The following is a 27835-nucleotide window of genomic DNA, read 5'->3' as shown; positions in this document are numbered from 1 at the left end:
ATGAGTACCTGTCCGTTAACAGCTTTGTCTGTGTCCAAAACATTGTAATATCGCCATGTCCCGTCCTACATGTTAAATGTTGCTGTTGACCAGGGAGCCCTTGTAAAGCGCTTTGAGCACATTTAGTGGATATTGCGCTATATAGAGATAAAAAAAATTATTAAATGTGAGATTTTGGTCACATGCGTTTCTAAATGTCCTTTGTAAAGATCTTACTTAGCATCGATGTCAAAGGTCAGCCAGACAGTGTCCTTTGTGATGACGTCATTGTTTATTTTCAAAGAGGCAGAGAACCTGGGGAGGACTGGAGAGAGATGGGGGGGTGGTAGTGTTGGTGGTGGTGATGGTGAGGGGGGGGGGGTAGGAAACGTTTGCAGGACGGTGGTGTTGGAAACTCTGAGATAGTGTGGAATTGTACCCAAACAGGTAACCATCACTTTATCAAATTAAGAAATTAAGGAGCAGGCACTGGTGTAAGATAGAGATCTGAACAAAAGTGTGTATGAAATGTGCCAGACAAAGCAAGAAAGAACAATACAAGAAAAAACAAAACATCCCAAAAAAATCAGTCGACCTTCATTGGGGATTGAACCTCAGACCTTCTGATTACTGGTAAGATGTGCTACCATTGTGGTGTAATGGTAGAACGTCTGACCGGTAATCAGAAAGTCTGAGGTTCGATCCCCAGTCGAGCTAGACTGATTTTTTGGGATGGTTTTTTTTCTTGCATTTTTCTTTCTTGCTTTGTCTGACACCTTTCATACACACTTTTGTTCAGATCTTTAACCATCACTTTATAGATACGGGGTGATTGGAAAGTAGCTCCTCATTTTTTGATAGCTGTAAAATATTTCTGAATTATAATTCCTGCAGTGGGGATCATCTATATTACCTTTTCATTTGCTCGAGGTCATTGGTCACATTGCAGAATGTGCTCAGAATGACCCACATAGTGAAAAGTATTTACAGTTTGAGAAATATCCAACGTCACAATTGGTCATTTTGCTCAGCATGCATGACACATGCGTATGTTTACAACTTTCATAAACAAAGCAGAGTGTTTACATTGATTGAGAATTGTCCAATCGTTGTACAGCAACAAATCATGTGATAGGTGACTAGATTGGAAGAAAACATGAATATAGATCGCTCCCATTCATGATAATGATAAAAATGAGTAATACACGGAGTTTTATATAAAATTTGATATGGAAACTAACATTCAACGCCATTTCTCCGACCGACAGGGAACCGCATCAACTGATTTCACAAGACATTGAATTTGCTTCTTCGAATATCACCCTTGGTGAATAGTTTTTCATTCTTCTCGGTCTGTCTGTATCTCAATCTCTCTTACAATATCCCACCCTCCTTTCTCTCTCTCTCTCTCTCTCTCTCTCTCTCTCTCTCTCTCTCTCTCTCTCTAGAACGTGAAGACATCAAGCATACATACCATATTCTCTGACCTCAAATGTCACCTTTTGAGGGTTGCTCTGAACATGATTCTGGTCGGAAGAAACAAGAAAAAAATGCCAAATAAAGTAAAAACAGTGTATCTAAATTATTTGTGAATTAATCAAACAATGAATATAACAGCTTTTTAAAATATGCCAAAATTATGTATGACTTTTCCCTAGAAGATGGTGAAGACCAGATGGAAATGTCTAAAACGATTTAAGAATAATAAGTCTTTGAAATCAGGGAACGACTCCTTGGACATCTTGTATTTTAAAATCACGCTTTATTGAGCAAAAAAATCTTCTATTGCTTTTATAAAGTAGAGAGCGGCGGGGGTTGCCTGAAACCTGGGATCGTAAACATACGATGAGTACATCCAATACAAGTTGTATTTTTAATTCAGAAAAGTGAGTGGAGCAGGCACTTATGTTGGTAACAACAAGATATGAAGTGAGTAGAAAAGTGCCAGAAGACAATAGAGAATAAAATTTTTTTTCGCGGCGGTGGTGGGGTTTGAACCTGCGACCTTATTGGTACGACAACTCCGCCTGGCAGGTGAGAGCGTGGCTCTACCGTGTGAGCTATCCACGAACACAAAAAATATTCGTTTCAAACCCAAAGTCATTTCTAGATCCCTCTCTCACCCACTTCTTGAGATCGCCGATTCGTTCACCACCATCGCGAAGTAATTTTGACCAGCAGTTAAGCTTGATAGCCAATATTCTCATCACAAACATATAACATAGAAACGATTGAGACATTGAGTATGCTCCGGTGTATGGGGTGAATTTTTAATTCAGAAAAGTGAGTGGAGCAGGCACTTATGTTGGTAACAACAAGATATGAAGTGAGTAGAAAAGTGCCAGAAGACAATAGAGAATAAAAAATTTTTTCGCGGCGGTGGTGGGGTTTGAACCTGCGACCTAATACAAGTTGTATTGCATTTTATTTCATTTTTTCCACGTTAATTTGTGTAATGTTGTGCTGACGAAGGGTTTGAACACGAAACGTCCATTGTCTGTATTGTTCCCATTCTAAACCTCTACATTATCCCTCTTTCGTTTGTGTTGCTTTTATACAGGCTTCGTTGTCTGGTGGATTGTTATTCGCCTTCGGATCAAAACGTCCTGGATTCAAGTTTTGCCTTAAGAGGCACATAGCTGAGTTCTTGAAAAAGGCTGTTTACTCACATTCTCTCACCGTACTCAAGCGTAAAATGAGTAACATAAAGAACTGAACAAGTGTGTATGAAAGGTGCAAAACAAAGCAAGAGAGAAAAATACCAGAAAAATAACATCCTAAAAAATCAGTCTACCTCGATGATAATGATGATGATAATGACGATGATGATGGTGATGATGATGATGATGATGATGATGATGATGATGATGATGATGATAATGATGATGATGATGATGATGATGATGATGATGATGATGATGATGATGATGTTGATGATGGTTATCATTGTTATTATTATTATTATTATTATTATTATTATTATTATTATTATTATTATTATTATTATTATTATTATTATTATTATTATTATTAGTATTATTATTGTTACTATTATTATTATTATTATTATTATTATTATTATTATTATTATTATTATTATTATTATTTATTATTATTATTTTTATTATTATTATTATTATTATTATTATTATTATTATTATTATTATTATTATTATTATTATTATTATTATTATTATTATTATCAAGAAGATGATAATGATGACGACGCAGATGGCGATGAATCCGATGACATCAACGTCAACATTCTACTCACCATTCCTTCATAGTTGGCACTTATGGTCCAGAAACCAGGTGGCGTCTCCTTGGGCAGTTCAAAGTCCTGGGCCTTAAACGCTTCCTCGGCAGAAAATAGCATCCTGTCCATCACGATCATCTTCTCATTCTGGTCACGGCACCAAAAAAAAATTTTTTAACCCCAAAGAAAATTAATAAGACTAACGTTAAAACATAATATTTCCATAGAAATGATACGTGTTATATCAGTTATTCAGTGTAGCGTGAATGTCGTGGTAAATATTATTATGAACCCGTAATTGGATTCAGTTGTCTGATGTCACGCCGCCCGGCAACGGCGGCCATCTTGGTTCTAAACAAAGAAAATCATTACTTTTTATTCTTCAAGCTGGCTAGAACTTTTCATATGTCTTGTGACCAGAATGTGTAAAAGGCAAAACATGATCAAGTTTATGTTTTTTTTCCTCTGGATACGCTTTTATGCTCACGGAGAAATATTTCATACGGGCGTCCGCCATTGTTCCGATAGTTTAGAGCCAGTTTTGCTAAGTTACCATGCGTCATTATAAAGGAAGTGACCTTACGACTATTGAATCCTATTGTTGCATTGTTATTGCAATGGAAAGGCGTCTAGAGCTCTTTATATATTATATGGAACGAAATTGACATTGCTCAGCTCTTTGTTATTGTATTTATCCAACCATGTTTATGAGTAGTTCTCACTAAATTCTGTCAATCAGACTTTAAACGTTTAATGTTACATAAAGTTTTGTATGTTGCGACTTTAAATCCGGCTGCTGGATATTGTAAGCATTTTGGCTAAACGCAAAGCATCAATGAGATGGACAACTGCATTATTAAATATTTGAATCATTATTACCTTTATTATGATTACAAAAAATGTTCTAATTGGGAACTGGATTAGGTAAAATGCGCATAGATCGACAAATGGCGAATACCACGACGCACAATATAAGTTTAAAAGGCGTTTTGTTTGTTTTCCGGCGTGTATGGATTTTTGCTTCGTTAACATAAATAATTAGGACACTGCGAGCAGCAACATTTACATTAAAAACTCTTAACAAAATTGGACCGAGAATAATGGTTTGAAATATCAAATGCTAAAACAGAACCAGATATCACCTTGATAGGGTGATCAATTGTCACTATCAAACTTCATTTTTAAAAATTAATTTGGGATAATTGGACGAAATAATACAATGACTTGTAGTATTAAATTTAATGACAATAAATGAACATACTCTTGATTGGATATTTGGTTAGTCATCTCTATAAATAGAACGAAGATGACGTCACTCATGCCTTTGTTGTTGTATTTTGCCATCCGCGTTTGTGAGTCATTCTCACTTAACTGTATCAACCACACTATAAATGTGCACGGTTACACATAGTTTTGTGTGTTGGTCCGTTATACTTCCCGATGGCAATGTTATGAGCTTCTTAGCCAAGCGCATTCTATCTATAGGTTCCCATCAAGAATTTTCTTACAAAATTGGACAAAAGACTTGTAAAATGTAACTGTAATATCCATATTGACCTACCCGGATGTCCACTTTGACGGGATATCTGGCCAGTCTTTGATATTCGTCAACAGCTATGATGCGGAATTTTACTGTCAAGATAAAAAGGAAGGGAAAACCTTGAATAAAAATTCTCTCTTTCTGTCTATCTATCTACCTACACATATCTATCTATCTATCTATCTATCTATCTATCTATCTATCTATCTATCTATCTATCTATCTATCTATCTATCTATCTATCCATCCATCCATCCATCCATCCATCTATCTATCTATCTATCTATCCTTTTTTTCTTTTTAATTTTTTTTTTCTACTTAATATCTTTTTTACTATCTATCTATCTATCTATCTATCTATCTATCTATCTATCTATCTATCTATCTATCTATCATCTTGGCAAATACTCTCAAACCTGGGACTTCGCGGGATTCCAGGTTTGACAGGGTTTTTTTACAAGGAGTCATTTAAATCGATCGATATTTGAAGGACGACTTTTCTCGCCAAATATTTAAATACCAAGTACGTGTTTTTTTCCCAGAGTACTAGGGTTAATTGGTTAAATTTATTTTCCTAGAAAATTATAGAGACTCTGATTGATTGATTTAGAGTTGTATCTTGTTGGACAGGTAGGTCTCAGGTTCCAGTCCCGGTATAAGTGCCGTAAAGTTGAGTCCTTGGAAAAAGCTGCTTACTCAGATTCTCTCACCGTACTCAGGTGTAAAATGAGTACCTGGTCGTTAACAGTATTCTCTGTCAAAAACAAAATTGTAATATTGCCTTACAACCATCACATCTAGTTCTCCATCTCAAGTGTTGCTGTTTATAGATAGTTCGAAGTTGACGTCACTCAGGTCTCTGGTACTGTTTTTTGCCATCGGCTTAATGAGTAATTCTCACTAAACTGTATTAACCTGACTATAAATGTTCAAGGTTACACATAGTTTTGTGTGTTGGTCCGTTATACTTCCGGATGGCAATATTGTGAGCTTCTTAGCCAAGCGCATACTATCTATATGGGACTCCTGGTAAAGCGATTTGTGTACTTTAAGTGAATTTATTGCGCTATATAAATGTTCAAGTTGTTTTTTATGCTTACCCGTCTGCCTGGGTGTGTAAATGGGCTTGTCTGTCTGTATGAAGATGAAGCCCGTGTCCTTGTCAAAGTACAAAGTCTTCTTTTCCTCATGGGAAAGTGTGGCTAAGGTCAAGGTTACAGCATTCTCCTCGTAACTTTCCATAAGGGACCATGGAAAGGTCACGGTCCAAGTCTTAACGCCATCTGGTGTTAATGAAATTGTGGGGAGTTAAATAGGGGGGGGGGGGGGAGAGATTAGAGTATAATTAGAGATTTGAACACCATTTCCAGAAGGGTAGATCCAACTCATCAGTATACTTAAATAAATAACAAAAGCGTTAGATGAAAGGAAACAAACAGATTTAATAGTACTTGACTTTTCAAATGCCTTCGATACCTACCTCACAAACGGCTTCATCATTAATTGAAATACGTAACAGGTCCCAGCTTGTACATAATTGTTAGATTAGCTGTGTGATCGGACACAAGAGGAGGTGGAAAAACAGGTGAAAAGTGGAAAATGCCATTTGAAGTGCCGCAGGGACCTGTACTGAGACCCCTTTGCTTTCTCATTTTTATAAATGACTTGGAGAAAATTTCATATAATGAAACGAATCCTAAACTATTAGCAGTCTATCATCCAGAACAATAGAAGATCATCGTGATGCAAATGTTCTGCAGTCAGATTTATATTCACTGATACAGTGGCAAACACGTGGCAAATGAATTTCCATCCTGAGAAAATGCTCTGTGATGTCAATCTCCACGAAGAAAAACAGATTGAGTTTTGATTATAAAATGTTAAGCCAAACACTTAAACATACATAGTAAAGCGTACCATGGATTACACCAAATAATACCCTGGAGTGGGAACATCATATTCGGCAGATTGTGACAAAGGCCTTCAAAACATTACATTTCATTGAGAGAAATCTTCATCAATATCCCGAAAAGAAAAAGGCTTAGGCATATAATTCAACTTGTGAGACCTATCACGGAGTATGGTTGTACTGCATTGGATCCCTACAAAATTAAGGACACATAAACGCCTTGAAAACATTCAGAGATCAGCTGCAAGATATGCCACAAATTGCCGGAAGACGGTACGGGATGTGTGACAGCAGCCTTAGACACACTAAGATGGTCAACACTCCCCTCTCGTAGAGAGAACGCGAGCATAAATCTACTTCAAAAAACAGTCAAAAGCAAACGGTCAACCATAAATATTCCAATCTATATTAACAAGAATTTATGAAGGACAACAGACAAAGCGAAAGGACTCTGCTGATCCGAAACCAGTGGGAGAGGAAATAGGAAGAAGACGAAGGAGGTGGATTGGACACACGCTTAGAAAGAATGACTCCACTATAACAAAGAAAATATTGGACTGGAACCCTCAGGGCAGAAGATGAAAGGGGGGGGGGGGGTCACGAGGAACATGGAGAAGAATTAAAGAAGCTGATTTACAGAGAAGAGATAAAACATGGAACGAGATAAAAAGGTTAGCTCGAGATGGAAACTTATTTGTCTGTGGCCTATACCCTGACCCAGGGTGAAAAATGCAAGGATGATGATGATATTAACAAAAAAAAACAACAAATTATTGATTTGTAAAGCTATTTATAATATTTTTCTCCATTTTTTTTCCTTTGAAAACTACGAATTGAATTTTTTAAATATCTAGAAGGCAGCTCTGCAGGCCTGCCAATCTCTTACCGTATTCAAAGTTCAACGTGGTACTGTTGATGAGTCTGCTCCGGTCCTTCAGGCCTCGGTACTCCAGACTGACTGTTTCCCGCCCGTAGACGCTATAGGCTGTGACGGTGGCTGTGTACTGGCTGTCATAATGGGGCTTTTCGGGAACTGTCAATAGGAATTTAGCTCTGGGAGGTCGGGTAGAAGGGGGGAGGGGAGGGGGGGGGGGGCAAGAGGAGAGATTGATAGATAAGTATTTAAATCAAGAGCAAATTATTGAATTTTACTTGAGCTATTTATTTTACTCTCCATCAGACATGCCGGTGTAGCACGCCAGAATGTCTCTATCGCCAAAAAGACTCTAGAGTTAAATTGGTGTACGCGACCAGACTCTTGAGTTAGCCTCGTGGCCGCGAGACTAACTCTAGAGTATGCCTCGCGTACGCCAATTTAACTCTAGAGTCTTTTTTTGGTAGAGTCATTCTCGCGTGGTACACCGAAACTACCGTGTCAGCACTAGATTTTTTAATTTTTTTTTTTGAAATACTGTGAAGTCATCTCTTACTTTGTGAAGCTGTTGTTTTGTACTATTTTTAAATTAAAAAAAATATTTTGTCGTTGATAAGGAAAAGTCAAATTTTAGGATGGTTTCAAAAGAAGACTCTAGAGTTAGCTTCGCGGCCGCGAGACTGACTCTAGAGTGTGCCTCGCGTACGCCAATTTAGCTCTAGAGTCTTTTTTTGGTAGAGTCATTCTCGCGTGGTACACCGGCGCCCTATGGAGATCCTCCAGGCTCCCATTAAAAAGAAAAAAGATATATAAAATAAGATAAAATTCCCTTTATTCATCCCATAGGGGAAATTTGTCTTTAGGGTCTATTCCAAGGGAAGACTGGAATAACCCAGGCGTCAACCACAGTGCAGCGCCGCAAATGGAGCTAGAGCGAGGTGACTTGCTCAAGGCCACACAGCGCAGCGGCAGTTGATCGAAAGGTACCTTTGGGATACAAAGCAAAGACCGATCGTACCGCCGAGCCACGCTGCTCCAGAAAATAACATGGAACTAACTCTTCTGCCCTTAGGAGAAAATACTGTCCATCGACTGCCCCAAAAATCCTGAGGCTAAAGAATCTTTGTATCATATCACAAACTAATACAAAAAAATCGAGTTTTTATATAGCAAAATATCCACTCGAAGTCTCAAACCGTTTTATTAGGCACTTGCAAGAAGTAGCTCTCGCGAGTTGAAAACAGGCGAGGATTTCTGTTTCCGTTTTTGAGGGGAAAAAATTTAGGAGTGATTTTAAAATGTTCATTCTTCTTTCTCAGTGGAATGAAATGGCATGTATTATATATCATTGGAAAGGGCATAAATTCTGCATACAATGATGCTAATATTATTATCTTCCTATATCATGATTTTGAGAAATCTTTGTGTAAAGAAGTATATGTGTTTAAACGCTTATAACTTTTAAACCAGAGATGGTCCTTTTTAATAAAACCAAGTCCTTTTGAGATACATATTAAAGTAGCTCTCTAAAAATTTCAGAGCAAAATATGTTTGCACTCAAAAGTTAGAGCTCCCCAAAAAACAGTAATTGGCCTCGATTGTTTACAGAAGCTGCCATTTTCTTATACTGATTCACTTCCTGTCGTCTGCTGCGTTTGAGAGATAACTTCGTCAATCCACACAAAACTTTTCATCTTTATATCTTACAAATATTCCATTTATGGAAGTTATTTTTGTTTTAAATTATTTAATTAATTGGCGTTTTCATGTCCATGCATTCATTTTATAATTTACAATTCTCTTCCTTTTTTCCGATTGATTTTTCACTGTTAATTTTGACGTTTTTCATCCTTTGACGGACGTCTGTCCAATTCAGGGAACGGGGAGCGGAAGTTTTTAAATCACATATTTTCGATATTTTTAAACACTAATACACCACCTCAAACATTTATCAGTCCATATCTCTGCTTTTATGAGTTCTATTTTCATTTTGAAAAGTTCAAAGTGAACAACTAAATGACGCCAATTCAGTGGTGTATTTGGTCTATCTACATGTGAATAAATATTTAATTGTCGACTTTTCCAAAATTCCAATAGGTCATTCATTTGCATGTCGTGATCTATTTTTCCTTGATTTCAGCTGTTTCAGCTCGAAACTATACCTTTCTCTCTCAATAAATAATTATTTTTCTGTTTGCAATGTATTACAGAGATGTTGAATTACCACATGTAAAAATTTCAAAGTTGTATCTGAAGCCGTTTCTGAATTATACTTGATTATCCATTGGGTTGCTGTGTTTTGGTCACATATTTTCCTATAAGCTTCTATAGAGATTTTTCACCACATAAAAGGTCATAACTTTTTAACTAGTTGAGATAGAGCGATATTTTTTTCACTTTAGTAAATGTTTCACTCCCCTTTATTTTTCTACGCTAAATTAATACCGATATCACTATTTTGAAAAATTCTTGCAAGTGCCTAGTTTTATAAGGGGTCCTAGGCCAACAGCAACACTTAACATGTAGGACAAGACATCACACCTGTCAGGCGATATTACATTTTTTTCCGGACAAAACAACGCTGTTCACGGCCTGGTACTCAGTTTACAGCTGAGTACAACGAGAAGATGTGAGTGAAAAGCTTTTTCTTAGGACTCGACTATGCGCCAAGCGAAGCTCGAACCAGGACCTTCCTATCCGAAATCTAGACCATATAGCCACACAATACTAGATCAATGCGGAATTGAAAACATGAAAGCCGGTGTACCACGCGAGAATGACTCTACCAAAAAAAAGACTCTAGAGTTAAATAGGCGGCCGCGAGGCTAACTCTAGAGTCTGTCTCGCGTACGCCAATTTAACTCCAGTCTTTTTGGCGATAGAGTCATTATGGCCTGCTACACCGGCAACGTGAGAAATATGTTCAGATGGAAAGTACTTGTTTTAAGAAAGGAGGAGGGAAACATCAGCAAAATCGGCCTGCACTGGATACCAGGAGAAAGAGAAGATGAGGAAGGACTCGGGTAACTTGGAGGAGAACAGTGGCGGGAGAAATGGGAGAGTGAAGGGAGACAATATCGCCCTACTTTGGAAACCAGAAAGAAAGAGAAGAAGGGAGAGCACCAGGGTAACTTGGAGGAGAACAGTGGCGGGAGAGATGGGAGAGTGAAGGGAGACAATATCACCTACTTTGGAAACCAGAAAGAAAGAGAAGAAGGGAGAGCACCAGGGTAACTTGGAGGAAACAGTGGGAGGGGGGGGGGAATTAGAGAGTGAAGGGAGACAATATCGGCCTACTTTGGAAACCAGAAAGGAAGAGAGGAAGCGAGAGCACCCGGGTAACTTTGAGGAGAACAGTGGAGGGAGAGATGAGAGAGTGAAGGGAGACAATATCGGCCTACTTTGGAAACCAGAAAAAAAGAGAAGATGAGGAAGGACTCGGGTAACTTGGATGAGAACAGTGGAGGGAGAGATGGGAGAGTGAAGGGAGACAATATCGGCCTACTTTGGAAACCAGAAAGAAAGAGAGGAAGCGAGAGCACCCGGGTAACTTTGAGGAGAACAGTGGAGGGAGAGATGAGAGAGTGAAGGGAGACAATATCGGCCTACTTTGGAAACCAGAAAGAAAGAGAGGAAGCGAGAGCACCCGGTAACTTTGAGGAGAATAGTGGAGGGAGAGATGAGAGAGTGAAGGGAGACAATATCGGCCTACTTTGGAAACCAGAAAGAAAGAGAGGAAGCGAGAGCACCCGGGTAATTTTGAGGAGAATAGTGGAGGGAGAGATGAGAGAGTGAAGGGAGACAATATCGGCCTACTTTGGAAACCAGAAAGAAAGAGAGGAAGCGAGAGCACCCGGGTAACTTTGAGGAGAACAGTGAAGGGAGAGATGGGAGAGTGAAGGGAGACAATATCGGCCTACTTTGGAAACCAGAAAGAAAGAGAGGAAGCGAGAGCACCCGGGTAACTTTGAGGAGAACAGTGAAGGGAGAGATGGGAGAGTGAGGGGAGACAATATCGGCCTACTTTGGAAACCAGAAAAAAAGAGAAGAAGGGAGAGCACCCCGGGTAACTTGGATGAGAACAGTGGAGGGAGAGATGGGAGAGTGAAGGGAGACACGGAGCTCCTTGAAGATGATGGTCACAGACAGGGAAAGTTGGAAGTCCTTCGTTGCTGCTCCATATGTCAACAGGCATAAAGGGCAGCAAGTATGGAAGTGTATTTGTTTTAACTCTCTCCTTACGAGCCATTTTCAGGATTTTCCCCAAAACTTCACACCCAACTAACACAAAAATATATTTTTTTAATCACTCAAACAAATAGCAGTGAAGTTCTTGCGATACATAATTTCTTCAGCAAAACATGCTATACAACACACTTTTCAATGTTTAAAATTTGTATAATGTACAAAAGAAATGAGAAAAAGAAAAATGTTGGTTGTATTGTAACGAATATGACGATTTTCCTATAGTTGGTAAGGGGAGGGTTGAAGGGTTTTACGGAGCTTGCAGCACATTTACATCATATCAGTGCCAGTAAAAAGAAAGAAAATGAAATATTATATCAACAGGCATCAAGAGTAGTAAAACTAATAAATAGAGGTGCCTAAATGAGTCAATAAAATGGAGATAAAGATAAAGGGGGTAAATCTGACTCATGAATGAACAACACAAACCAAACGACGTTTCGGCCCTTGGCCTTTATCAAGTAAACACAGAATACAATCTAATATAAATATATATGTATTCTGTGTTTACTTGATAAAGGCCAAGGGCCGAAACGTCGTTTGTTTTGTGTTGTTCGTTCATGAGTCAGATTTACCCCCTTTATCTTTATCTCCATCAAGAGTAGTACGTAAATAACTAAGTAACCGATGGGATGAGTGAGATTGAGGCTGGGGAGGGGGAGGGGGAGGGGGCGATAAGAAAATAGGTACTCATTTCAAAGCTGAAAGCATCGAAAGGTATTATATATGTTACCAACTTTCTCTAAACAGTATTATGATTGGATAAAGGTGACGGTGATGCTAGGAATTAAATGGATAGACACAAATGTGGAACTTGGAATTCATTAACCATTTCTTATGATGGAGTATAAATATATATGATCAAACTTGATAGATAGGATTGGATGGGGTGGGGGGGGGGGGGGGGAATTGGACTATAGGAACTCTGTCAGTGTATGAAAGAGAGAGAGAGAGAGAGAGAGAGAGAGAGAGAGAGAGAGAGAGAGAGAGAGAGAGAGTGGGAGAGAGAGAGTTAGAAAGGAAAGAGAGAGAGACAGAGAGACAGAGAGAGACAGAGAGTGAGAGACCGATAGGGAATGGGATTAGCGAAGAGTAGCGTCCCTTGATTGGACGTCACCTTACAGAGAGAACGTCAAAATGGTTTTGCGCATGGGTCTCTCTCGTCCTCGCTTTCGGTGAAGTGTCTCATGCCGCACAACCAACATGACGTTCTCTCTCTAATAACTTTTCCGCTCGTGACTTCCAATCAAGGGACGCTACTCTTCCGCCAATCTCATTCCCTATAGGTCTAGAGAGATAGACAAAGAGAAAAAAAGGAATGAAAATGTAGAACGAGAGATAGAAGGAAAAAAAAAAAAAAAAGAGAGAGAGAGAGAGAGAGAGAGAGAGAGAGAGAAATACAGGGAGAGGTAGAGAGAGAGAGGTAGAGAGGGACAATTATATAGAGATATATATAGAGAGAGAAACAGAGAGGGATAGAGAGATAGAGAGAGATAATGAGAGAGATAGGTAAAGATAGGTAAAGATAGAGAAAGTTAGATAGAGAAAGTTAGATAGATAAATAGATAGATAGATAGAGAGAGAGAGAGAGAGAGAGAGAGAGAGAGAGAGAGAGAGAGAGAGAGAGAGAGAGAGAGAGAGATAAAAGCGCATGTTACGAAAACACTTGAAAGATCAAGAGAGCTACCAGATCGTCCTTCAAGAGTTATCTTCCTTTTTTCCCTTGACTCTACTTGACAACGGTTAACAACGCTGACGGCGACAAGCTATTTATAGCATCATGCTCAAGGGTGGTCAAAAAGTGATACGGTTATTACAATCGACTGATGCGGTGCGCTTGGCTAAGAAACTCACAACATTGTCATCCGGAAGTATATGGAACAACCGTAGTCATTGTTATGTTATAGCCTGATACTGAAATCCAAAAGGACTGGCATTTTGACGTCATTATTTGGTTTTTACACCGCCTAGTGAGTTGTCGTTAGTTGGAAACAAGTTATTTCATTGGTTGAACTATTGAATACAACTCACAATTTGTTTTCTTTTGTGGCAAAAGACTGGCATTTTGACCTCATTTTTTAGTCAGTATCAGGCCTTAACTTTACGAAGGCCACTGAAAAACACACAAAACTATGAGTAACCTTGAAAGTTTATAGTCTGATTAATACAGTTTAGCGAGAATTACTCATAAACGTGGATGGCAAAAAAAAACAATAACAAATACCTGAGTGACGTCAACTTCATTCTATCTATAACTAATCATGTGTCACAAAAAGATGATGTCAAAGTAGAAATTGGATTCAATAGTCTGATGTCACGTCGCCCAGCAACGGCGAGCAGTGTGGTTCTAAACAAAAAAAATCGTTACTTTTTATTCTTAATGCTGGCTAGAACTTTTCATATGTTTTGTGATCAGAATAATATGTAAAAGTCAAAACATGATCCGATTTATAATGTTTTGTTTTTTTTCTCTGGATACGCTTTAATGCTCGCCGGAGAAATATATCATAAGGGCGTCCGCCATTGTTCCGATAGTTTAGAGCCAGTTACTAAGTTACTAAGCGTCATTACGAGGGAAGTGACGTCATGACTGTTGCAGCCTATTGTGGTCGGGGATTTATTGTTACTTTTACCAATCTTGAGCGTGAATTTTGAGCTTATTTTTATATAGCGCAATATCCACCAATCTTGCTCAAAAGTGCTTTATGAGGTGTCCATGACCACAGCAACACGTAACATGTCAAATATACATGACTCCTGTTAGGCGATATTACAGAGGAGAAAAAACATTATAAATAAATATGACCACGTTTTGAGGTTTATAGATAGTTCTTAGGTCTTTGTTATTGTTTTTTGCCATTCGCGTTTATGGGTAATGCTCACTAAACTGTATTAACCCGACCATAAACGTTCATGGATACACATAGTTTTGTGTGTTGGTCCGTTATACTTCCGGATGGCAATGTTATGAGCTTCTTAGCCAAGCGCATACTATCTATACATTCTAATCACATGACATATCATTAACGAACACAAAACTACTGGTAAATCCCAACATTATAAAACAATTATAGAACATTTTTTACAGATTGATTATACAAGTAACTTGCAAACCTTTTCTAAGTTATTTGTAATTAAATCACCCGTTGATTCAAAGGATTATTGATAAAATCTGCTGTGACACATCGATGTACACATAATGATAGGTCATTTGTGACCCCTCGTCTCAAAACGGTATTAAGTCGGGATGATTAAGATGCTGAAAATGGAATTTGTAGCCAGAAATATCAGACTTAAATTGAGTTTGTATGCTTTATAGGGGAGAAGGAATATCAAATTTTACTGTGATAAATACCAACGTTTTATATTTCTGGCCAGTTAGCATCTGGTCCATCTCGACATAATACCGTTTTGAGACGTTTGGTCACATTTGGCATTGGGAATTGTTGTCTGGCCGTCTTGTTGCCAGATTCATTTACGCGTACCTACAGACGTAATAGGCTTCAAAAGTCGTAACGTCACTTCCCTCGTAATGACACATGGTAACTTAGTAACTGGCTCTAAACTATCGGAACAATGGCGGATGCCCTTATGAAATACTTCTCCGACGAGCATAAAAGCGTATCCAGAGGAAAAAAACATTATAAATTTGATCATGTTCTGACTTTTACAGATTCTGATCACAAGACATATGAAAAGTTCTAGCCAGAATGAAGAATAAAAAGAACTTAAAAAAAAAAATTTGAGAACCACCATGGCAGCCGTTGCTGGACGACGTGACATCAGACTATCATATGAAGATACCACAGAGTTTTGGTCCGTCGATCGTGAAAATCGAGACTTCTTAGGTTTGATCCACCAACTATTGATATATAATGTGTGTGTTTGTTTATTGAAAAGACGGCCATACAATCTTCAGCATGGAGCTTTGGCCTTTACACTCTCCTTACCACCCACAGGAAAATCGTCACATTCGTTACGATGCAACCGACAATTTTCTCATTCTGATTTCTCTTGTACATCACAAAATTTAAAGAAATTCTTTGATTACAGCTATAAATACTAAACACTGTGTTGTAGAGCTCACTTGTTACTTTTTTGTTTATATAAGAAAAGTCTATTTTTGTGCGGGATAGATGTGAATTTTCGTGGAAAATTCTAGAAATAGATGGTAAGGAGAGAGTTAATGGAGAGAAGAAGAAGAGAAGAAAAGAAGAAAAGAAGAAGAAGAAGAAGAAGAAGAAGAAGAAAAGAAGAAGAAGAAGAAGAAGAAGCAAATAAGAGAAGAAAAGAAGAAAAGAAGAAGCGGAGAAAAAAGAAGACATGAGAAGAAGAAGATAGAAGGAATGCCCGAGAAGAAAACTTAAGGAATGAAAAAAAAAAGAAAAGATAATGAAGAAACGATGAGAACACGAAGAAGAGATGCAGAAGGTAAAGAGAAGAAGAAATAAACAATGTAAAACACGAAGAATAGGAAGAAAAAAAGAAAAAAGAAAAGAATAATCTAAGTAAGAGAAGAAGAGAGAAGAAGAAGAAGAAGAAGAAGAAGAAGAAGAAGAAGAAAAGAAGAAGAAGAAGAGAAAGAAGAAGAAAGAAGAAGAAGAAGAAGAAGAGAAGAAGAAGAAGAAGAAGAAGAAGAAGAAGAAGAAGAAGAAGAAGAAGAAGAAGAAGAAGAAGAAAGAAGAAGAAGAAAGAAGAAGAAGAAGAAGAAGAAGAAGAAGAAGAAGAAGAAGAGAAGAAGAAAGAAGAAGAAGAAGAAGAGAAGAAGAAGAAGAAGAAGAAGAAGGAAAGAGAAGAAGAAGAAGAAGAAGAAGAAGAAGAAGAAGAAGAAGAAGAAGAAGAAGAAGAAGAAGAAGGAAGAAAAGAAGAAGAAGAAGAAGAAGAAGAAGAAGAAGAAGAAGAAAGAAGAAGAAGAAGAAGAAGAAGAAGAAGAAGAAGAAGAAGAAGAAGAAGAAGAAGAAGAAGAAGAGAAGAAGAAGAAGAAGAAGAAGAAGAAGAAGAAGAAGAAGAAGAAGAAGAAGAAGAAGAGAAGAAGAAGAAGAAGAAGAGGAAGAAGAAGAAGAAGAAGAAGAAGAAGAAGAAGAAGAAGAAGAAGAAGAAGAAGAAGAAGAAGAAGAAGAAGAAGAAGAAGAAGAAGAAGAAGAAGAAGAAGAAGAAGAAGAAGAAGAAGAAGAAGAAGAAGAAGAAGAAGAAGAAGAAGAAGAAAAGAAGAAGAAGAAGAAGAAGAAGAAGAAGACAGAAGAAGAAGAAGAAAGAAGAAGAAGAAGAAGAAGAAGATGATGAAGAAGAAGAAGAAAAAGAAGAAGAAGAAGAAGAAGAAGAAGAAGAAGAAGAAGAAGAAGAAGAAGAAGAAGAAGAAATGCTTAGCATCAACTTACCCAAGAGCAAACTGGTCCAAAAATAGCAAAAAGGCGGTGACGGCAAAATAATGCCGTATTTTCCACGACATTCTGGTCAATGTCTGTGTCAATGTGTGATTCCACTCGATATAATGTGTGCCCTGTGTCACGATTTTCTATATATCTTTCTAACGTGAATGTGTAAAAAAAAATATACCAAAAAATCCAATTTGACGTTATAACCGATGAGTCCCAACACTGAAATAGTCCAGATCTCGTTCCAGAATTGGTTAATCTGTAGCTTTATAGTGGAAGAATATCCAATATCCAATTGTATATAACACTCCCTGTGTCAATTCTATGGGGAAAAAAGAGTTAAAACGTTATATTAATCTACTGGAGTGATGTATTTGAATATCCGATATAGTGAATTACTCTCTATCTGTTATCTGTTTCGATATAACAACATAAATTTAGACAATTAAGTGTCTATAATGACACTGCTATAGCACCGATAGATTCAATAATAGTGTAGCCCGGTGTGTTCTTTAACTTATATTTTCTTACATGAATGACTAAACAACTAAATAAATAAATAATAAATTAAATAAAGATAACACAGGCAGAGACAGTTAAATGAAAAGATATTAAACAAATAGATAAATATATAAAGGTAAATAAATAAATAAACAATTAAATCAGTAAATAGATAATGAATGAATAGATAAATGTAGATATAATGTCTGTATTGTAAAGAAAGAAACTTCTTTATCTACACTTTTCACTCAATAAACGTCGTCTGTTATTTCCATTTAGGAGAGACAATCACACATTTCAATTCACTTCCAGGAAAATCTTAGTCCACTCCTATAGATAGAACGAAGATGACGACATTCAGGTCTTTGTTATAGGTTTTTGTCATCCGCGTTTATCAGTAATTTTCACTAATCTGTATTAACCAGACTATAAACGTTCAGAGTGATACAGAGATTTGTGTATTGGTCCGTTATACTTACGGATGGCAATGTTGTGAGCTTCTTAGCCAAGCACATACTATCTATATCCAGTTAATTGGATTCAGTAGTCTGATGTCACGCCGCCCGGCAACGGCGGCCATCTTGGTTCTAAACAAAGAAAATCAGTACTTTTTATTCTTCATGCTGGCTAGAACTTTTCATATGTCTTCTGATCAGAATGTGTAAAAGTCAAAACATGATCGGATTTATAATGTTTGTTTTTTTCCTCTGGATACGCTTTTATGCTCGTCGGAGAAATATTTCATACGGGCGTCCGCCATTGTTCCGATAGTTTAGAGCCAGTGTTACTAAGTTACCATGCGTCATTAGGAAGGAAGTGACGTTACGACTGTTGAAGAGTATTGTCGTACTCTATAAAAACACGTATTTAAAAGTTTGGCCAGAAAATTCGTCCTTCAAAATTCAATCGATTTAAATGGCCCTCATCGTGACAGGAACTCTTAAAAACCGGGAACTCTAAGAAAAGCTTCGCGAAGTCCCAGGTTTGAGAGTTTTTGCTAAGGTGAGGTTCATCTAAATCGATCGATATTTGAAGGACGAGTTTTCTGGCCAAATTTTTAAACACGCGTCTTTCTTGAGCACAGAAGTGAACTGGTTAAAAAGATAAATAATTTTTAAAACTTAAAATAAACATGACTTCAAACTTATAACGTTTATTTACCTTTCTACATAAGAAACACTTATTATAGCATTTATATTACCATTGGTGCTATGCGCTTGGTTAAAACAAAAAAATCATAATATTGCCAGCCGGATATAAGGACCAACATACAAAACAATGTTCATTCTTAAGCGCTTATAGCCCGATTGATAGAATTTAGTGAGAACTAGGTACCATAAACATGGCTGGCGAAAAAGAATGACAACCAAGAGCTGAGTGACGTCAATTTCGTTTCATCTCTATTCCCAGTGACAATAAGAATGACGTATTTCATTACAAGAAAATTCACTTGACTTTTGTTGTGTTTAACACCTAAATCAAATTTATAAATTAAGGAGCAGGCACCGGTGTAAGATAAAGAACTGAACAGGTGTGTATGAAAGATGCCAGACAAAGCACGAAAGAAATAATACAAGAAAAAAAAACATCCCAAAAATCAGTCTACCTCGACTGGGGATCGAACCTCGGACCTTCTAATTACCGTAATCAGAAGGTTTAAGGTTCGGTCCCCAGTCGAGGGTAATCAGAAGGGCTGAGGTTCGATCCCCAGTCGAGGTCGACTGATTTTTTGGGATGTTTTTTTTTTTGTCTTGAATTTTTCCTTCTTGCTTTGCCTAGCACCTTTCATACACACTGACTTGTTCTGTTCTTTAACTTAAATCAAAGCCTGATTTTATCTCACTTAAATCTTATTGTATAGATAGAATGCGCTTGGCTAAGAAGCTCACAACATTGCCATCCGGAAGTATAACGAACCAACACACAAATCTTTGTGTAACCATGATCGTTTATAATCAGGTTAATACAGTTTAGTGAGAATTACTCATAAACGAAGATGGCAAAAAACAATAACAAAGTTCCCGAGTGACGTCAACTTCGAACTATCAATAAACTCACAACTATCATTCAGGCTAAAGAGTAATCCACAGTGAAATCGTCTGACCGTGTTCTAACGTGGCCTTCGTAAAGTTATGGCCTGACACTGACCAAAAAATGACGTCAAAATGTCAGTCTTTGACCACAAAAGAAAACAAATCGTGAGTTGTATTCAATAGTTCAACCAATGAAATAACTTGTTTCCATGAGCTCTACTAACGACAACTCACTAGGCGGTGCAAAAACCAAATAATGACGTCAAACTGCCAGTCCTTTTGGATTTCATTATCAGGCTATATAACACTACGGTTCTAACACCAAACTCCACACTCCACACAGAGGCCATACATACACCGTCAGCGGTATAAAAGTACAGTATAATGTCTTTTCAAGTCTGGACTTGTACTTAACAAGGCTATAATATACACTTGTTTGTAACGTGCGGTGTAGGAAGAGTGCAAAGCAAACGACGACGGGCGAGAGAGAAAGAGAGTGGCGGCAAACAGCGATGCGGAGTATATTATGAGTAGAAAACGGTAAGGGCTGCCTGAAGTCGGTGATCGTAAAATACTAACGAAAGAGTGAAATTCGAAATTCGAAACCTTTCCATTTTCACTCTTTCGGAAGTATATGAGTAACAGATGTAGATAGAACGGAATTGACGTCACTCAGGTCTTTGTTTTTGTTTTTAGCCAGCCTTTTTTATGAGCAGTTCTCTCTAAATTGTATTAATCAGACTATAGATAGTATGTGATTGGCTAAGAAACTCACAATATTGCCATCCGGAAGTAAACCGGACCAACACACAAACCTATGTGTCATCTTGAACGTTTATAGATAGAACGAAGATGACGTTACTCAAGCCTTTGTTATGTATTTTGCCATCCGCGTTTGTGAGTGATTCTCACTAAACTGTATTATCCAGACTATAAGAGTTATGGTTACACACAGTTTTGTGTGTTGGTTCGTTATACTTCCGGATGGCAATGTTATGAGCTTCCAAGACAAGTGCATACTATCTATAGATAGTATGTGATTGGCTAAGAAACTCACAATATTGCCATGCGGCAGTAAACTGGCCAACACACAAACCAATGTGTCATCTTGTCTAGTCTGGTTAATAAACATGGATGATAAAAAAACAATAACAAAGACCCGAGTGACGTTAACTGCATACTCTCCATACACATTCAAGGACCAACACACAAAACGGTGTGTAATCTTAAAGGTATGTTTATTTTTGGTACATTATATTTTATCTTCATCTAGTTCGTGACTCAACATCGAGCTGGATTCGTGACGTACGTCACATTTACGTCAAACATCCTGAAAGTGCTAAGAACGAAATTTGTTTATGGCCATGAAACCATTTAGTCAAGTAGTAACCGGTGTAGCACGCCATAATGACTCTATCGCCAAAAAAACTCTAGAGTTAAATTGGCGTATGCGAGACAGACTCTAGAGTTACCCTCGCGGCCGCCAATTTATCTTTAGAGTCTTTTTTTGGTAGAGTCATTCTTGTGTGGTACACCGGAAACAGTTGGAAGTCGGAAATTAAGCCATTGACATCATCAGGGGTAGGTAACTCGCTTGCAGCTCGGGTGTAAAATTAGTACCTGGCCGTTAACAGCGTTGTCTCTGTCGGAGAAAAAAATTGTACATGATATGTGTTGCTTTTGGTTAGGAACCCGTTGTAAAGCGCTTTGAGCACGTTTAGTACATATTCCGCTTTGCAAAAGCTCAAGTTCTTTTTTTGTTGTTTTTTTTTCGTTTTGTTCATTCCAATAAAACACCGGTGTAGCACGCCAGAATGACTCTATCCCCAAAAAGACTAGAGTTAAATTGGCGTACGCGAGACAGACTCTAGATTTAGTCTCGCGGCCGCCTATTTGGCTCTAGAGTCTTATTTTGGTAGAGTCATTCTCGCGTGGTACACCGGCTTCAAGAAGTAGGTCACATTTCCATCAAAGATCCTGAAACGAAATTTGTTTATGCCGAAGAAATCATGAAAGTCTCAAGTAGTAACCGGAAACAGTTGGAAGTCGGAAACTAAACCATTGACGTCATCAAGGGTGGGTAACTCGCTCGCTCGCAATTGCTCTCTACCCAAACACAAATTATGAGAAAAACAGAAACATTCATAGAATCATAATCTACCAGAGAACTGTCGTACTATGGAAAAACTCATATTTTAAAATTTGGCCAGAAAACTCAATTTCTTCAAATATCTATCGATTTAAATGACCATCTTCTTGGCAAAAACACTCAAACCTGGGACTTTAAGGAAAATCTCAAAGAGGTCCCAGGTTTGAGAACGTTTGCCAAGATGAGGGTCGTTTAAATTGATCAATATTTGAAGGACGTGTTTTCTGACTAAATTTTTAAATACGAGTTTTTCCTGAGCACGGCGGTAATCTGGTTAACATCAGAGAGTTTTCGAGCATCGTCACTGCGGTACCTACGTCAACAATATTATAATATTTTGTTGGAGTTCTAAAATGTACAGGTCTACCAGATAGATTTTGAATAAAAATGCGAAATTAGTCGCAAAAAATGCCAAATATTGTGGAATCCGCCATAATTAGATGAAAGGTTTGTTGAAATAAATATGTAAAATGTATAAAGTTCTTTAATATTCCAACCTCAATACCTTGCGTGAAAGTTTCTTGACATACATTAAAATCTTCATCCTGTTATTCTGCGGATAGAAAACCAATTTTTCTCTTCAACTTGCAAGAATATTTTTGATAAAATTTCGCCAGCGAGAAATAATTGATCTCGGGATACTAAACATCAAATTAAGATATGGATTACGAAATTATGAGTTTGGTTTTTGAAATGACTAAAAGACAACCCTAATATGACGTAGTAATTATTTCAAAGAATAGCCAGTACATTTCTATAACCCAGAGACGGGAATTATAGGTTACTTCAGGGAATGTCCAATTATGTAACAGAAAATAACAATAAATAAAAATAAAATAAAGTAAAATTCCCTTTATTCATCCCATAGAGGAAATTTATCTATAGTGTCTATTCCAAGAGACGTCTGGAATAACCCAGGCGTCAGCCGCAGTACAGCGCCGCAAAATGAGCTAAGGCGAGGTGACTTGTTCAAGGCCGTACAACGAAGCGGGTATTCGAACTCTGTACCTTTTCTTTCGGGTACGAAGCAAAGTCCATACCACTGAACCACGCCGCCCTCTATTTATATGACTTATTATAATGTTTTATAATAGACGTTATTATGTATAATATTAGATGTATTCAAGAAATAAGGGTCGAAGGTCAAAGGTTGTCGGTAATGATGAAAACAAGAAAAAGGTCGGCTCGATCTTTTGAGTAGCGACTTGGATCCTGTACTGTTGGTTCATCATTGGAGTCTTCTACTCACGTGGCCTACTGACCTACTTACTGTCTCTGATAAATATATATATATATATATATATATATATATATATATATATATATATATATATTATTATTATATTATTATTATTATTATTATTATTGTTATTATTATTATTGTTATTATTATTATTTGCTATTATTATTATTATTATTATTATTATTATTATTATTATTATTATTATTATTATTATTATTATTATTATTATTATTATTATTACATCTATCTAATCGCCACTCACCCACCAATCTATCCAACCTTCCTTCAAAACATTTATACTTCCATCCATCCATCCACCCACCCATCCATCCACCCATCCTTTCATCCACCAATATCCACCCATATCCATCCATCCATCCTTCCTTCAACACATTCATACTTCCATCCATCCATCCACCCACCCATCCATCCACCCATCCTTTCATCCACCCATCCATCCATCCATCCATCCATCCATCCTTCCTTCAACACATTCATACTTCCACCCATCCATCCATCCACCCACCCATTCTTCCATCCACCCATCCATCCATCCATCCATCCATCCATCCTTCCTTCAACACATTCATACTTCCACCCATCCATCCATCCACCCACCCATTCTTCCATCCACCCATCCATCCATCCATCCATCCATCCATCCACCCATCCATTCCAATCCTCTTCTTCTAATCAATCATTCAATTCCCAAAGAAATCACTAAGTTGATAATATAATTGTTATCAAAGCCTCTTTCAATTTCGTCATCGTGCAGTGTAGCACGTTTTAATCTATGTACTGAATCTTACAACGCCTCGTTGCAGTATGGAGTATTCCCACAAGTACAGAATAAATAGGGATGAGGTGGTGGACATAGTAAAACCCAAACAAACAAAATATATTCTTAAAAAATATAAATAATCGAATGAAATAAAATAAAAAAACACACAAACAAGATAAACCCCAACATTTCAACAAACATAAACCGATAATTGCGAATTGAACCTAAATCCATTTGTCAGTAAGTCGTAAGTCGAGTAATTTACCTGCTGAACCACTAAGACCTAGTCTATGGTGATAATAATTATAATGTTACCATCATATTTTATACTATTTACATCCTGGTATGCTACCACTACCGCCGTGGTGAAACGAAAAGCAAGACGCTGATTCATAATAAGACATTATCGAGAAAAACAAACCATCCCATAATATTCCGTGCCTTGCTTATACTGGAACCACAGATTTAGAACTCACTGACACGAGACCGCAGTCTCACAAAATGACTTTCTTACATTTTGCCAGAATACAAATAAAAGTGTAATAATAATAATAATAATAATAATAATAATAATAATAATAATAATAATAATAATAATAATATAATAATAATAATAATAATATAATAATAATAATAATAATAATAATAATAATAATAATAATAATAATAATAATAATAATGATAATGATAATAATAATAATAATAATAATATATAATAATAATAATAGTAATAACGATAATAATAATAATAATAATAATAATAATAATAATAATAATAATAATAATAATAATAATAATAATAATAATAATAATAATAGATCTTTATTGTCCATAAATATGGCAATTTGTCATTTAGTTACATTTGTTATAACGTTATATGAAAACTATAACATTCAACAGATATTTCACCCCTACTCTCTCTCTCTCTCTCTCTCTCTCTCTCTCTATCTCTCTCTCTCTCTCTCTCTCTCTCTCTCTCTCTCTCTCTCTCTCTCTCTCTTCCTCTATTTCTTTCACGCGTGCGATATACACAACATAAACGTATTCATTTCATTTTAAATTCGTTACATTTGTGTATCCTGTAAAACGGTTGTAACTCCAAAAAAAAAAAAATAAATAAATAAACTGGCCAAATTGAAATCAAACTCAAATCAAATATGGCCAAAGTCTCATGCCAAATTTTAAAAGTCTATCTAGTTGTCTAAGAGAATTGTGAGGAAAATATGACAGTTACTAACTTAACAGGGGCGTGGCTAAATTGGTTGATTTGGTGCCTGGCACCGCCCCATCAGTTAAAAATCGATTACAGCATTTAAAGAAAAATAAAACTGCGAAATAGTATATTATATCGCCTCTTACTTATTTGGGTAAGTCTTTGCTTAAAATGTTTTTTCTTTCTTTTGTATTTACAAATATAGCGTGTTTTAAGTCATTTTCTTCTGATTCTGGCACCACCTTATACTGTAAGCATGCCACGCCACTGACTAACTACATATCTCAATAAAAACCCGGAATGTGAGTGGAAAATAGAATTCGCATCGTGGAAGTGAATGGGTGCGCACCTAGGACTTCATATAGATGTCACTGGTGCGCACATTTCCAACAAATTACGCTGTTTGCTTGTTTATTTTCTAAATGTAAATGTTGCTGCTCGAAGCTCGAAGAAATAAACAACAATGTGAAACTGAATGTAAGCTTCGATTCAATATACGAAAACTGATAAACTGGGCGTTTCGAGTTTCCCCTTTATCAACAAAACAGGATGAATGGAACATTACAGACGAATGAGTGTGATAGTGGCGTTGTTCAGGTGGCTGACTGACAACGCCACCATCACGTTATCACATTCGCTTATCTACATTCAATTGGATATAGTAGTCTGATGTCACGCCACCCGGCAAAAGCGGCCATCTTGGTTCTAAACAAAGAAAATCATTACTTTTTATTCTTCAAGCTGACTAGAACCTTTCATATGCCTTGTGATCAGAATGAGTAAAAGTCAAAACATGATCAAATTTATAATGTTTTTCTACTCTGGATACACATTTTATGCTCGTCTGAGAAATATTTCATACGGGCGTCCGCCATTGTTCCGATAGTTTAGAGCCAGTGTTACTAAGTTAGCATGCGTCATTAAGAAGGAAAAGACGCTACGACTATTGAATCCTATTTCACCTTGTTATTTTCATTTAAATTTTTTTTTTTTAAAAAAGGTTAGCTCTTTGTTCGGTATTGCGCGCCATGTCGGGTGCAATAAAAATACAGACCTCAACCCTACAGTGCACCGTCGGCCATAGATAGGGTTTTGTTCTCTCAATTTATGCTAATGATGTGGTTCTAACATTGAGAGAGTTATTGGGTATTTACACTCTGTAGCAGATACACCCGGATACAGTTACGTCTTACCACACAAAGACAAAAACGACTTTCGATAATTTGGCCAAAATATATCACTTCGTATAGATAGAACGAAATTGACGTCACTCAGTTCTTTGTTATCGCTTTTAGCCAACCATTTGTATGAGTAGTTCGAACTAAATTCTATCAATTAAACCATGAAAGTTCAAGGTTACACATATTATATTTTTGTATGTTGGTACGTTAAACCCGGCTTGTGAAATGATGTGAGTTTTTTGGCTTAACTCACAGCACCAATAGAGAAATTAAAATGAACCACAACCAAAAAATAACCCATTAACTCTCTCCTTACCAGCAATTTTCAGAATTTTCCCCAAATCTTCACACCCACCCAACACAAAAATAGACATTTCTTACTCAAACAGAAAAGCAACAAGTACATTCTATACATAATATTGTTCGACAATATGAGCTCTATTACAGAATGTCAAGTTTTTACAGCTATCTATAGATAGTATGCGCTTGGTAAGAAGCTCATAACATTGCCATCCGGAAGTATAACGGACCAACACACAAAACTGTGTGTATCCATGAACGTTTATAGACGGGTTAATACAGTTCAGTGAGCATTACTCATAAACGTGGATGGCAAAAAACAATAAGAAAGACCTGAGTGACGTCATCTTCGAACTATCTATAGCAAAAAGAAATGAAATCTGGATGAGAAAAGTGACGGTTGCATCGCAACAAATGTGACGATTTTCCAATAGGTGGTAAGGAGAGGGTTAAACACGAGACTCCGTTGATGTTTCGGCTTTAACAGTTTTTGGCAAGATATGGTTCGTTTAAATGTATCTGTAATATAAGTGATTATTATTTTTTGGCCAAATTGTATAAAGGCGTTTTGGCGTTGTGTGGTAAATCTGTTATTTGTATCCGGCATTGTACCCGGGTTTATCAGAGGCAGGTGGTAAAGAGTAAAGAGGTAGAGTGAGAATGTGGTTGTGGTTGTTGTTTGTCTGTTGTGGCGTGGAGAGTAGACTTTCTACTCACAGTATGGTAGGATGGATTGGCTTTAGATCCGGGATTGGTGTGGGTGATGGTGTGGAGTGGCGGTGGTGGTGGTGCTGGTGGTGGTGGTGGTTGTAGTGATGGTGGTGTTGGTGGTGGTGGTGATGGTTGTTATGGTGGTGGTGGAGGAGATGATGGTGGTTGTGGTGGTTGTGGTAGTGGTGGTGATGGTGGTTGTAGTGATGGTGGTGTTGGTGGTGGTGGTGATGGTTGTTATGGTGGTGGTGGAGGTGATGGTGGTTGTGGTGGTTGTGGTAGTGGTGGTGATGGTGGTTGTAGTGATGGTGGTGTTGGTGGTGGTTGTGGTAGTGGTGGTGGTGGTGGTGGTGGTGGTGGTTGTAGTGATGGTGGTGGTGGTGGTTGTAGTGATGGTGGTGGTGGTGGTGGTTGTGGTGGTGGTGGTGGTGGTGGTTGTAGTGATGGTGGTGGTGGTGGTGGTTGAGGTGGTGGTGATGGTTTTGGTGATTGTAGTGGTAGTTGTGGTGGTGATGAAGATGATGATGGTGATGATGATGATGATT

At 37.4% G+C, this 27835-nt stretch overlaps 1 protein-coding gene across 1 annotated transcript in view; it reads right to left on the bottom strand.

Moving 5' to 3' along the window:
- Nucleotides 1-20179, bottom strand: part of LOC144979525 (complement C3-like) — a gene marked incomplete in the record, with an annotated part of 98032 nt that extends 77853 nt beyond the window's left edge. The window contains 8 exon segments of the mRNA XM_078926225.1: nt 217-304; nt 1454-1505; nt 3254-3382; nt 4797-4867; nt 5876-6058; nt 7571-7737; nt 17182-17591; nt 20069-20179. Of these exon segments, the coding sequence (XP_078782351.1) occupies nt 217-304; nt 1454-1505; nt 3254-3382; nt 4797-4867; nt 5876-6058; nt 7571-7737; nt 17182-17252 (761 nt within the window).
- Nucleotides 20180-27835: the final 7656 nt, after the last annotated feature.

Source organism: Berghia stephanieae, chromosome 9 (genome assembly GCF_034508935.2).
Source record: "Berghia stephanieae isolate SIO BIC M18660-M18661 chromosome 9, UCSD_Bste_1.3, whole genome shotgun sequence".
NCBI lineage: Eukaryota > Metazoa > Mollusca > Gastropoda > Nudibranchia > Aeolidiidae > Berghia > Berghia stephanieae.
This window is presented reverse-complemented; position numbering and strand designations above follow the sequence as displayed.